The sequence below is a fragment of the Nuphar pumila genome, chromosome 3 (assembly GCF_984573655.1).
Source record: "Nuphar pumila chromosome 3, dmNupPumi1.hap1.1, whole genome shotgun sequence".
NCBI classification, from domain to species: domain Eukaryota; kingdom Viridiplantae; phylum Streptophyta; class Magnoliopsida; order Nymphaeales; family Nymphaeaceae; genus Nuphar; species Nuphar pumila.
Window position 1 is genome coordinate 17,178,390 of NC_143251.1, and position 14,540 is coordinate 17,192,929.

Genomic DNA, 14,540 nt, shown 5'->3' on the forward strand with positions numbered 1-14,540 from the left:
CAGAGACGGGAGTTTATGCATGTGGCAGAGATACTTTGATCAAGCTCCTTTGGTGATGGGTGTTTGGAAACTGGTAGTTGGGCTGAGAGTTTAGGCATTTGGGGGGAAGGAAACGAGAATGTCTTCTCTTTATAATTACAATAAAAAGTATATTAGTAGTAGAGGTAACAGGCAGCTACCACTTTTCCAAATGTATAAACTCCCTCGGACTATCCGTTTCCAAAAAGAGTTAAATTGAAGCGATCAAAGCACGCGAGATTAAAGGTCAAGAAAATGGTCTTGGAAAGATTAAGTGGTCAATTCCCGTGGGCTTTGGTCCAGAAAGAATCCACGTATTGAAGCATGTTTTGTGTGCTTGACTTGGCTGGAAAAATCCCACAAAGTTGTTACTTTGTTTTTTCTTCACGTCCGCTCAATCGTATTTGACCATTCATATATTCACTGAGTTTGGCGCACTACAAAACAAAAGAAAAAAGGTAACTCCCTAAACCGATAGGGTCAGGTAAGTGATGCACTTGTTAATGACGTCTGAAGCGTGACGCAGAGTTCCCTTCCGGTCCCCTTATAAAAGCGAGTCCTTGTACCTCGTTTTCTAAATGCTTTGCTTCTTTTCCCTCCCTTCTCTCTGACGAAGACGAGTTGAGTTCGAATTTCTCTTCCTCTTCTTCTTGGTCTTGCTGTTAGAACCAGAACAAGGAAGAGAGGGGAATACTCCGGACTGGAATCACAGGAGGAAGAGATGGAAACGGTGTGCGTTGATCTCTCTCTCGGCTTCGATCTCAACAGCGTTCCTCTCAGTCGCTCCCACGAGTTTGTATTGGGGCAGAAGGTGCCGAAGTTCAATTTCATGGAGTTGCAGCCACGGAGCCTCGCCGACGAAGAGGTAATTAGCCACTGTTTTGTGTTTCTATTTTCGTTTATCAGAGTAATTAACTTTCTGAACAAAGTCAAAAGCAGCTGTGTTGCTAACACGTTTTTGGTGGGTGTACCGGGATGTTCGTGATCAGGAAATGGATTTGGAGGCGGAGCTGAGCAGGATGAGCCACGAGAACCAGAGATTGAACCGTATGCTGGGCGAGATGTGCGAGAGCTACAACGCGCTCCAGGCGCAGCTGGCCTCGCTAGTAAAGGAGGAGGACGCGGCACCAGCGGCCTCGTCCAGAAAGAGGAAAGAGGAGGACCGCCATCACGCGGAGAGCTGCTCCAGCGAGGAGTCGTGCAAGAGGCCCAGGGAAGAATTTTCCACCCGGGGGACAGCCACCACCAACATCATCTCACGGGTCCACGTCAAGACCGACCCATCCGATACCAGCCTGGTTAGTAAAGGGCCCAGCCCACCATAGCTCACCCTCCATGCTCCGTCCAATTATAATCCAACCAACCATAATGAGGAGAGCTTTTGTTATGAATGTGGCAGATAGTGAAGGATGGATACCAGTGGAGGAAATACGGGCAGAAAGTGACGAGGGACAACCCGTTTCCTAGAGCTTACTTCCGATGCTCCTTTGCTCCGGGATGCCCTGTTAAGAAGAAGGTACTTTCTTTAATTTAATCCCTCCATCCAACACACATCCATTTTCGCTGCAAATCAAGCAAAGAAACTTATGTAGTCTACGATACGTTTTATTAGGTTCAAAGAAGCGCAGAAGACAGGTCCATCTTGGTGGCCACATACGAGGGACAGCACAACCACGCCCACCCATCGGCGCACGACGCGCCCGCTTGCTCGACCGGATCGCAGTCCGGGACCGACGGCTCGATTCCCTGTTCCCTCTCCGTGAACGCGTCCCGACCCACCATCACGCTCGATTTGACCCGCGTAGGAGCCGGTCAGGGGAGGTTGGTCAGCTCGGAGGAGGTTCCGGCGTTGGGTGTTGGTGGGAGTGAGGTGCAGAAGGTGGCGGCGGAGCATGTGGCCTCGTCGTTGGCCAAAGACCCAGCCTTTACTGCAGCTTTGGCATCCGCTCTTTCCTCCCAAATGTTCCGGCGTCCTTAATTTGGGAACCAGAATACAGATGGCAAATTTGATGAGGGAAAGCGCGTCAAGGCAAGGAAAGACAACAGGGGCTGAAAGCAATTGCGAAATTGCAGTTGTTGACGAAGCAAATCGTATGTAAATATTTATTGTCTTTTTAAAGGAAATTTTACAAGTTCTGCGAGCAATTCTTAGAGAGACAGAGAGAGGTAGATCACATTCAATACAAATTCAATCCCCACCGCACGTAAATATAAGTAGGTCCCACTCACACGGTACCCAAGTGAAATGTCGGGTGGGAATTCAAAATGATCGTGGATGGTCGCTCCTAAAAAAAACAGTCGGCTGACGATTCTCTTCAGTTTGGAATCTCGGCATCCATGGTAGCCGGAGAAGGAAGTATGGAATATACAAATCTTATGAATTTAGTATTTCCAATCTGCTTGCTTGTTTGGGAGCACCATCAAAATTTCCGCAAGCACTTATCAAATCCGTTTTGAAGTTATTTGAAAGGATGCGTAGATTTCACAGTTCCGTCTTCAGGTCCACGGATTCCAAAACGTGGGGTTGACTCTCTTGCTACACCACTAAAACTATTTTTTTGAACAATATAAGCCTCTTACTTTGACTAGTATACTTTTGAGGGCTAAAATACAGAAGTGAGACCGTCTCCCCTTCATATTTGCATTAAAGAGTGCATTTGCCAGTTACTGCATTTCCAAATGCACGAACTTCCTCGGACTACCAGTTTCAAAACTTGGTTGCGTTAAAAGGTTGATTATGGACTTACCAGTTACTAATTACTGGGCTATCAGCATTTTGAAAGCGGATAACACAAAAAAATGATGTTTTGCTAATACCTGAAAAGTTGGTACAACCAAACATTAGGACAGGATTTCTCAAGCCATTAGCAGGCTAGCTGGAACAAAGCCATCAATGATGAACATTATTGACTCATAATAGATTTTGGACTAGCTAGGATTAAGGTTCTGATTCGGATGTAAAAGCTTATACCCAATCAGAATCTGATTGTTAATTAGGCACACCTTCCTCTATCAAATCCAACTAAACAATGCAGATTGAGTGGGATGCCCATCCCAAATCCAGGCCATTGTGCGAAATTCAAGGTGAAGGGAACAATACATTGAGCAGTTTCCCATTTTATAAACGTCTTTGGAAATTTAAGTCAGTTTGTAAGCACGATTCAACCTCTAAATACTAGATGATCAGCACCATGATTAAACCTCTAAATAACGCAGATACAGGCACATAAAGAGACACAAAGAAAAGAAAACATGGTTATATGCTCCAATATCTACCCATTCAAAATAGTATTCTTTTACAAGATAACTTCTATGCTAAATCTACCATTTACTATTTTTTGCACTTTATTAGAAAATTTTCACTTGAACAAAACACAATATCTAGTGGTAAAATTTCTCCTTTTGTTTAGGTAAGAAAGTTGGGGTTGTTCCGGCCCCTACCAGATTACAAAATAAGATTCAAATTACATCATTCTTGAAAGTAACTTATAGTCCAACACCAATCTAGAGGTTTATCTTTCCAGATGGTGTCATGATGTATCATTGTTAGACGAGTTAGATAACCAACAATAAAATTGGAATATTTCTGCACAAGCAGATGCAAATATTTTGAATTTGAAGGCTTGATTTAGATCAACTTCGATTATCAAATCAGATCTGAATCCGCCCTTCAATGCACAGATGAAGAGCTTGGCTGCATCAAATGTTGATGAACCCTGACATCTGATGGAATAAGTTGTAAAATGGTTACACACCAGTTCCATTCTCTAATATTTTCTTTCTAATGATAACAAGAGTTTGTCTACTATCTTGAAAGAAATTTTCATTTCTTTTGAAAGTGAATTGTTTCAAGTCTGCTGTCATACCAACACACATATCCAATGGAGAGTCTGAAAGCTTCTACGACATTTTTAAGATGGTTGTTGGGATCCCTTATTAGATATTTGAGCAGATCAAGCAAAATGCTGAGGCTATGAAGCATGTCGAGACTGACTAATTACTTTGTTTGGGAAAAGGTGGCGTTGCGAGCTCTTGTTACCAAATATGTCATCTCCTCCAAATAGATTGCTGACATCTTTACCAAAGCTCTCCCTAGCTCTCAGTTTGGGGACCTTAATATCAAATTCTGCTCCACCCATGCCTACTTTGAGGGGATCTATTAGTGGGTGGATTCAGACTTGTGTCTTCGATCCAGATCCAGTTGATGGGTCCAATTGCCATCAAGGAAAGGAGGAATCATACGAGGAGACAACATAGTCCTACGAGGAAACCCAAGTGATAAGGTAGGTGGGTTTCCTTCTAAGAGAGGTTCCCAAGGAGGGACTCCACAATCCTCATAAGGAGTTAATGAAGAAGGAACTAGAGGAGACATCCCTCATAAAAAACAAGTCTCATTGTGTTATGTGAAGTCTTGTTTAAACAAGAGTCAAGGAAAAACGTGTAAACAATCTCTCTCTTGTAAATTCTTTAAATAGTGCACCACATAATTCATTGAGTGGAGTTATCAAAACGTGGACGTAGGTACAATACCTAACCACATTAAAATTCGTTCTTCTGTGTGTGTGCTTGTTTCCCTTTCTAGCTTACAAGGGCTCCCCTGATCTAGTAGGGGCAACTTGAGAATGTTACCAAGTTGATCGAATATCATGATTTTGAAACCCATAAATATGGGTCCTTCGCTGCAAGGCCAAAGCTCTAAATATTTTTCATGGAGAGCAACCTGGACTCTAGGTTTTACACCAATAAATTAAAAAAACAAATTTTTTGGTGTAACATAAAGTTTTAATAGTTACTCTTGAAAAAATAAGGACTATAAAAGTTCTTTCTTTCTTATTTGAGTAAGAAATTTGAGTCTTATAAATATAAAATCCAATGATTCTAATTCAACCAATCAATAAAATTTTCAGTTCTCCTTTGAAGTTTTATATTCTCTAGTGAATACAAAGTTGCCTTGTCGATTCAATACTTTGACATCCAATTAGAAAACATTGCTCTTATTTTTTATATCTTTCCTGTTATAAATATCACCTATCAAGTACTGAGCTAGTTTAGACTACGTTTGGTGCCACATATTGTTGATGAACTTCTGTAGAAGTCAGTTCTGGTGATGACACAGTTTAGAAGTTCATCTTCAAGATAAAAAAGTTGTTTGGAAACTGTAACTAAGGACTTCACATGAATGGCAAGCTTCAGTTCTCCACAACCCCCAATTGGCAGTGCTTCACTGAACTTCTAATTGACTATTTACACAGGTGACGCTAGGGACCGAGTACCCGTCACTTGCTTGGACTTTGAAATTCAAAACTTTTCTAAATGGGAACACAAAATAAAAGCCATTCAGGAAGACCCTCTTTGATGACATGAGTAATTAAACACCAACCAGTAGATGATCGACATTCCTGGATGCAGCTTTTATCTGCTGGAATAAGCTAACATCATCTGTAAATAACCATGATAGTGTGCAACATCTTAGGCATAACTGTTGTAGCTGCAACATTCAGTCTAACTAGTAAAAAAGACCCAACAGGGATGAACAAACAATAGGGATCTTCATGCAAAAGTCATAACCTAAACCCAAAATTATGAACCTTCTCTGTGAATTTATTTCCACAAGTTCATGACAGAAACAGGTAGCAGACAAACATGGTACAGTGTTCTGGTGAAAATTGACGGCCTTGAAGGAAGTCATAAAATAAAGTGGCTTAAAACAAGGTTATTAAAAAACAAGTCATTTAACAGCTGAAACTTGAAACATCTGCAACATGAAGATTACAGAGAACTCGCAATTACTCATTGAAACAGATATGATCAAACCAAAAAATATAACAGATTATTTCATATATAAAACAGAAAAACAAAAAAATGGCAGCACCAAGTTGAATATAAAAAACATAACAAATCAACATTCAAACCTAAAAACCAACCAAATGAAGAGAGAGAGAGAGAGAGAGAGGTGGTAGACAACTTGACTTCGGGGTTGATGCAGGTGTACAAAAGGAAAATATTAAATAAAACTACAGAGGACCGTGCAATTAATTGATGTTCTTACCTATAAATCCTTGAAAAGTTTTGCTGAACTTGTTGCTCCTGTTCACAAGGTTCATTGTTTCTTTCCTGCCGAATAGCAGGAGTTGGATGGTTCATCATGGGTGGGCAGGAAATTTGCCACACACACACAGATTTTGCAGTAATGAGCAAAGGAAACAAAGCCAGCAGTAAAGGAGGATAGAATCACCCTCTTAATATCTTCTTTCTAATCAATTCTATTTTCTGAATTTTGTAAGAATTGAAATAGTAAGAGAAAGCATTCTCTTTAAAAGTTAACTGTGATTGGATCATCAAATACAGTTCCTACAAATACATATATCTAATATAAAAAATATGATGCAATTAATAAAAAATAGAGATCATATGGCATTTCTTTGACTGGTATTTTTTCACTCGTCATCTCCGCCCTCTCCACATATAAACCGTCTACTTTTCCTTCCAACAATTCCACTCTTGACTTGAGGGTTCCAACATATACGCATGTTGGATCCAAGAGCCAGAAGTAGTAGATGAAACGGAACTAGTACTTTCTCCAATACCATCCACCGGCTCAATAAACTTGTATTTTGGGTGGTACCCGATTTCGCGTCGTAGTCCACACCCATAAAACTGTTCACCTTGGTGTGGTCTCTTTTTTGCCGTATTCAAACAGGATCGTGCACCACAATAGCAAAAAAACTACTCTTTCCTGTTCCTTTTTGCTTCAAATACTATATATTACCTGCAATATTTATAAGAAGAGGTTTAACAAGATACGACAAAATTAACAAGATAGCTCCATAATCAGTTCATCAATAAGCCACTATAAAATTCCTTCATAAAAGTCATTACATGTCCATAAAAAAAATAAATCATAAGAGAGACAAATAAAAAAAAAAGAGACAAAACAGGAAAGGCAACTCAAGCAATTCTTTATTGCGAGCAATGTCATCTGCAATTGCTTCTCTAATATTATGCATCTCCAATGCCTCCATTGGAGGAACATCTACTTCGACCTCTCCTATACCCTAGTCTAGCTCCTCATCTATATTGGGTGCGACCTCATTGTTCTTGTATTGGTTGAACCACAAGTCTCCTAAGCCGGTCTTTCTAACGAAACTATGAACCGTCATAGTTGTGATGACAATCTGCACCTGCTTGTGATATGAGAATGAAGTCATTTGTCATAGAATTGAAAAATGGCTCTTCCACACCACAAATGTGCGTTCTATGATATTCTGCAAGGATGAAAGGAGGTGATTGTAAACCTCTTTTTTCGTTGTCGAGGTCTCTCACTGATAATCCTGAAGATGATATTTAACCCCTCTATATGACACTAAAAATCCGAGCATGTTGGGATACCCAGAGTCAACAACGTAATACTTTTATATAAAAAATAAGCAGTTATAAATTATAATTGTATGCATAATATATGACAAATCATATATATTTGTATACTTATAAGACAAAACCTCTTACCAAGAGAAGGCGTAGGAAATCTATATTTTCACGCATTGACTACATTATTTAGAATCCGAGAATCATTCGCCGTCTCCTCCGACCCAGCTTGCGCAAATATAAAATTCATGTTAAAATCACATGTTGCAAGAATGTTTTGGGTATACATCCCTTTTCGTCCTACGTATAAAACTTGCTTGTACACTGGTATGGCATGCACGTGCGTACAATCGAGTGCTCTGACACAATTCTAAAATATCTGAAATATACAAAAATAAACCACAAGTATTAGATCAAATCATGGTGAGACAATCACATATAAACCATAAAATAAGAACAGGAAATTACATAGCCAAAGTCATCATTGCATTTAACATATTAGTAAAGTGCCTACTAATAATTTTCCCTGAAAGACTCAACATGTATTGCACCATTCCATTCCTCTCATTGTGAGTTACACTGACGAGGAATATAAATAATTGTTCCTCCACTCTGACTTCTCTGCTATCAGGCAATGAGTCATTGTCTCTAAAATAACTACACAGTCTCTTGAATACATGCTTCTCATGCGAATGGTATCATAAGCAAGTCTCCAGTGACCCCCCAGTATATGATGCACGTGATGGATACTACAAATGAATGAGTTGTGCACAGACTCTTTTATCATATAATTCAAAAAATGAGTCAATGCATAACTCATTGATGAAACTACTAACAAATCTTTTTCAAACCTCTCATCATCTGATGTTTCCTCATATGAATCAATAATCACCTACTACAATCAATACCATAAGTCCATTCACATGAATAATAAATGCATACTCATATGATATGCTTATTAAATATCCACATAGTATACAGAAGACAAATATCAATGTTCTTGCAACCACATAGCTAAACATACACAAATCACTCCATAATAAACATACACAAACCATAAGATAATATGATAAAAGAGACTATAAATGTATCAAAGTTATTACATGACCATAAATCAATGATCGTGAAGAGCCACAAATCAAAGCATCAAAGTGTCAAAGTTATAATTAACACAAACCATAAAAGTATCAAAGTTATTACAAGCTCATGAATTATTGTGTCAACGGTTGTCATATTCATCCTTCAACCATACAAAGCCAGTTTCGTCAATCTGAAGTGCCAGGAATACTTCTACTTTCTCCTTGTTACTAAGGAGTCTATAGTTAAATACGTGAAGAGCATTGTGTCTCTGCAAACCCTTCAACCTCTCCAGAAGCTCGATTGCTTGACTTATAAATCCGAACTTTATATTATTTCATCTATCAATGATCGCCTCATATATTTTATTTTGGATGTCAATCATTTGATTTGCATTAGACTACCTCCTACGCCGTGTGTTGTTTTTAGCATCATCTAAATTTAATACCTCCATGAACTCCCTATGACGTCGTGTAGGTGCACTAGTGGTAGGAGTAATAGTGTCGGCAACGTCCTCCTCCTTGAGCTCATTTAATTTTATGCTTGCACGAGTGTTGCTTTCAGTAGTAGGAACTTCCACTCTTGGAGAAGAAACTTTGGATGGGGTCAAGATATCTTTACCCAAAGCAGTGGTCCACCCAAAGAGAATGTCACATTCATTAGGAAACTCACGTCCCCTCAACCTAAATTTATCGTTATATTTAAACTTATATAAAACATAAAATGTGTATATATAACAAATCAACTCAAAATTCAAGACTTTTTATCCATAAAAAAAATATGTTTCAAATATACATTTGCAAACTCAACCCAAAATTCAGCTCATGTAGTGTATGTATGTCAGATGTGGTCTCAACTCAAACCAGCTTGTTTAGAAAGGTACATACACACTTTTCAATCATTTTTCACATTATCTCAGTGGTTCCTTAACTGCTTGGACATGTAAGCAAAGCGAGTTGATTGAACAAATTTTTTCTCCATGGTCATCCAAGCCTCCTTAGTCAAGTGTGTTCCTAGTCTATTGCCTTTCTAAACCTCTTCCAGGCATATTCCAACAAAAGTTTTGTGTGTGCGGTCATCCCAATGTGCCTTTTTCATAGACACTGGTTCTTGATTATTCTCGTTGTCCATAGCCTAATACACATATTAAGAATTAAAGACTCGAATGCATCTGAAATAAGTTTCTAGGCTTATAGAAAGTGATAAGTGATCTGTGCCAACTTTGTGATCAAGTTGAACATAATAAGCATGAGGATTCATTATACAATCAAAGGTATCAAATGAACCCTAAATTTAGGTTAAGTAGGCAAAAAAACATGGATAAATTGACAGAAGTGCTCAGTAAGAATCATACTAAAAGGAGTAAACAAAATTGGTCATGAATCACCAAATCATACGATTAAAGTCCTAGAATATTCACCTAAACACTACAGCAAGACCATAGCATTCATCATGCAATAAAAGATTGATTAAATTTAAGAGAAAATGCACAAGAACTCATGAAACACCAAGAAAAATGAAAAAAATACACCAAGAAACCTAGATTAAGAACATTGATGCAAGACTCGTCCTCAACACCAAGAATTATAATTTAAGTTAAGGCCTGCATGAATGGCAGAGACAAAAACACAAAAGCAACACCAAACAACAATGCAAAGAAAAAGTTAATATATACTTTCTACCTTGGCACATGAGGCTGCTAAGAGATAGATGACTCCATAAGAACTCATTTACTCACATGTTTAAGAGATAGATGACTATAAGAACTCATTTAATCACATATTTCGACCTTATTTTGAAATTCAACTTAGGGCATGTTTTCTTTGCCCTGTGAAAGTGCAAGAATCACAGCCTCCTATAATTCTGCATCACTTTCACAGGAGATTCACAGATTTTTGTAAACAAGAGAAATTTGGCCCTGTGATTAAGAATCCATGCTGTGATTCTAAATGCCTTAAAGGTTGTGAAAGCTGGTCACAAGCCTGACCCTGTGACCAACTTTCACAAGGTATAAATTTAGTTAGAAAAACACTAAAATGAAGCATTCCATATTAGGAATTTAGGAGCATATAAAGTACAGTTCACATGCAACTTATTACAAGGATTTGAAACTCTTCAAAGTAGAACAAAGAAAACAAAACAGCATAGTCTTGAGATAAAAGAATAAATAGCAAAGATGTCCAAGATTTCCAAACGAATTTTCTCCAAATAACAGAATGGAGATGGTAACTAGAGACAGAAAAGCCCTATTATAGGAAAAACAATTGACAAGATAACCGAATGTCAACCTTCTATTGCTTAAAGGAATAAATAAAAGGCTAATCAAGCCAAAAGAGAAGTCAATGATATGGCAAATAGAGAAAAATCCAATAAACAGGGTGGTAAATAGACAAAAAATCAAGAAACAGGGTATCTGCTATATCCCGTACAGGATGGAGGCAAAAAAGGAGACTCCACTAAATAAAAAGCAAGAGTGGTCATCATCTAAAGGAAAGTACCGTAGATGATAGCAAGATAGACTTTATCACATCAAACAGTTACCCTTAAAACAACAAGTAGCCTAATCATTAAGTTAAACAACTGCATGTTGCTGACAGGAGTATGTTAAATATAAAGTTTACCGCATCAACAAGGTAAATGGCACAACAGGTAGCACATTAAGCCCAAACAAACTGATAAACTGATATGTACAAGACTTTCAAGGCACAAAGAACTTAACCATAAAAGGTAGGAAAACAACAATTTCGGATAAGTCAGATGATCTACTGGTGCATTATCTTCCTTCGAGTGCCCCCAGCTTGCATCTTATCCTATCTTAAACAAGCACACGAACACCAAAATTAAAATTAAAATGAATACAAGAGACATCACATGTTATTCATAAAAACCAATATAGCAAACAAAGCATGCCTTTGGGGAGTTCAAAGTTCCCCATCACAACAATCTCCAAAATTCCCCTCCAAACCAACAAACAACACATAAGGTAACCAGGCTCAAAGGTACCAATAATAAAACTGAAATAAAGCGTATCAACAATCTAAAACAAACTAAGGGAAAAAAAAAGAAACACCCGTCAAGCAAAAAGATGAGATAAACACTCTGCCGACTTAAAACCTTGGAGTAGAAGAAACCAACCGCCCTGAGAGGCTGAGACCCTCGCTCTCTAGAGAGTTCAAGCTATTTCCTCAACGCCTATTCTCACACTACCCACCAGGGGGGAGAGAGAGAGACCAACAAACAAAGAGAGAAAAGAGTCGCTGCGGCTCTGATTTTGGGAAAAGCAGAACGAGTGTTGAGTGGAGAGAGAGAGAGAGAGTCTGAAGCTCACCCAGCCACTCACGATTATGCCGTCGATGGTGTTTCTGTCCTGAAGAATGCTGTCGAGGAGAGAGGTATTGGTTAAGAGGACGAAGGATCTCGATGCGATTAGGGATGGCAGTGGACCGGGGGAAAACGGGGGCCCGCCCCGCCTCGCCTTTGGACCGGGAATGAAGGGCATGAAACGGGGATGGACGTACGCTTTCTCCTGCCATGCCCCGCCCAGTCTCATCCCCAATCTTTCCAAGGGATGACAATAGACCGAGCGGAAACGGGGCTTCGCCCTGCCTTGCCCCCATTTGGACTGAAGATGGAGGACATGAAACGGGGGGTCAAGGTTAAAATCCATCTCCGTGCAGGCATGAAGACAGGGATGGAGGTTCGGATTTTGAGAGGAGGCCAGGGTGTGCCCCCGCCCCGGTCCACTGCCATCCCTAGATGCGATAAACCCTAATGCCACATCTTTTTATAGGTGGGCATATGGTGTAATTATAGGATTTAGCTTAGACATCAATGTCCAAACTAGTACTTCCCGCTCCATCCGAAGATGAAGAAAAATGGGCCTTTTGTTTTGCAGAAGCTTTTTTTTTTCCTTTCAAAAAATGTGATTTTAAGATCACAATTTTAAATGAGGAAGAGTTTTATTTAACCCTTCCAAACACCTTTCCATATAGAAAACATGGGGTCTACGTCCTGAAAGACCTTCCAGTGCAGGGCGCCAAACCTGACCTTAGCTAGCTTAGATTTAGATCATCTTAAGATGGATAAACCATGAATTTTATTATGTGAAATTAGTCGTCATATGTTGTATTGTTTAGTATTCAAAAAAAGAAACAAAGGCCCCCCTCCAATGACTGGATATCCTTTTTAACATGATTGTGTTAAAAAAATATGACAGCACAATGGTTAAACCTGACCTCAAAGGGGTTTGGCGTAGTGAGATAGGTAGGGCCTCAGCCGCTCGACGGTCTGTATAGGCTCAAATCCTACAGGCATAAGCTCCTTGCACGTTAAGCCAAAGCAATGCGCTACAGTTTTACGCTCAGAAAAGTGACTATAGGTTGGCAGATGGCGGTTTAACCAAAAGGTCTTGGGTTCGAAGTTATTTGGAGCATGTTGATAAAAAATATTAACAAGCAGATCTCTTCCATCGAATATTAAAATAAAAAAGTGACGCTGATGACTTCTCTGGAGGATTCTCTAAGCATCTAGGATGTGATTGCGTTGCCCGGTGGTGACGACAGGCAGGATGCCTCCCATGATCCAGGTACTACTACTGCTAAAACCCCTTCAAGATCTTAAGTCGAAGAGTCGATTGTTGTGAGCTGATACAGTAGTTGAGGAGCCGTTATGTTGTAGTCAGGATTTTCAATCATTAATGGGGTTAATCAAATCCAAATCGAGGAACTATTAACGCCTATGAGATGGAACCTTTTTGCAGGGTTTCCTGGTGAGCTTAGTGCAGGAAACATGGAATACAAGTTCATGGTCGCAGCCTTGAAGGCTCAATGGCCCCCAATGTCGAATTTGGTCTTCTCGGCATTGAGTGCCGGTTTATTCTTAATAAACTGTCTTTACGGAAACATATGGAGCTCATCACTTGGAAGGCTGCATGGAATGCGGCCATTAGGATTTTAGGCTAATTTTGGTTTATAAAGCCATTATAAGTGTCTCAGACCAATTCTTTGGAATGATACAGTTGCAGTGCGAAGCTCTAATGAGTGAAAAATGCATCGAGTCTAAGAACACGCAATATAGATTGGCTTGATCGGTGACGTGCGATGGTAGCATGGTACGTGATAGATAACGGTATCATCGTTAGTGCATCGTTGTGTGGCAGCACATACATGGAGCATTGTTTGGTTAAGCAGTACCAATGGATCAGAGGATGTTGCCTTTGGAGATTTGGTTGAAGACCTTTCGGTTTCTAGGATGTCCCACGTGTAGCGGTTGGATACACGGGAGTGTGTGTGGGTTAGGGCTAATTCCCCTAAGAATCACATTAGGTGATTTCAACCAAGTATGGTGACTCAGGGCTAGGCGAGTGAATGCCTAGGTACCTACGAATGAGTTTGGGTGATGCTCTTCGCTATGATGTTCAATCATCAACGGGTCTTCGGACTAGGGCCGCAACGTCTTGTTCCTTCAGTGGTGACGTTTTGCTGTAGCGTGCACATGGAGTCACAATACGCTCCATGACATGCAAGGCTAAGACAAAATTTGTGCCTTTTTCGGAAGTAATAGCTGGTATGGGACGGTTATGTACTAAGTGGCATGAATTCTACATAGAATACGTATTTGAAAATGTGCTTGATCAGCTTCCGTTAGGCAGCTACGCACAAGGCGGTGTGTAGAGCTAATGAAATAATTCAACACATGGAAAGGTGTTGGTGGTGTGAGTTTTATGAAAATGACTTTTAAAATAATATTTTTAATAAAAACTAGTGTGAAAGCCAGACACCAAATAATAAAAACTGACTCACACGAGTGGTGGAGTCCAGGTCGATCTCAGAGAACGAGAAATACTTCGTATTCAAATACACAATCTAAACTACTCTTTATTGTCAAAAAGAAAACTTAATTAATTAAATAAATTACAAAGAAAGTGATGCTTTACTCAGAGGGCTTAAACAAATAATTAAATGACTTATTATAGACCCAATTAAGAAATAAATAAAACCCTAATCTAAAAAAAGAAAAGCAAAAGTGTCTTCAGTGCTTGAGTCTTCTTGTCCCCTTGTATCCCTTGATTGATTGTCTTA

The 14,540-nt window shown here is 39.4% G+C and overlaps 1 protein-coding gene and 1 long non-coding RNA gene across 2 annotated transcripts; one reads left to right on the forward strand and one right to left on the reverse strand.

The window, feature by feature from the left end:
* Positions 1 to 579: 579 nt before the first annotated feature.
* On the forward strand, positions 580 to 2,163 carry LOC149842151 (WRKY transcription factor WRKY76-like). The gene is made up of 4 exons (XM_090001296.1): positions 580 to 883; positions 1,008 to 1,316; positions 1,418 to 1,534; positions 1,631 to 2,163. The coding sequence occupies exons 1-4, from the start codon at positions 740 to 742 to the stop codon at positions 1,994 to 1,996; spliced, it is 936 nt and encodes a 311-aa protein (XP_089857422.1). The 5' UTR covers positions 580 to 739; the 3' UTR covers positions 1,997 to 2,163.
* Positions 2,164 to 6,227: 4,064 nt separating this feature from the next.
* LOC149842152 (uncharacterized) lies at positions 6,228 to 11,823 on the reverse strand. The gene is made up of 3 exons (XR_016431039.1): positions 11,789 to 11,823; positions 7,525 to 7,762; positions 6,228 to 6,787 (listed from the first exon to the last, which is right to left on the reverse strand). It is a non-coding gene; the product is annotated as an uncharacterized LOC149842152 (long non-coding RNA).
* Between the last annotated feature and the right edge of the window lie 2,717 nt (positions 11,824 to 14,540).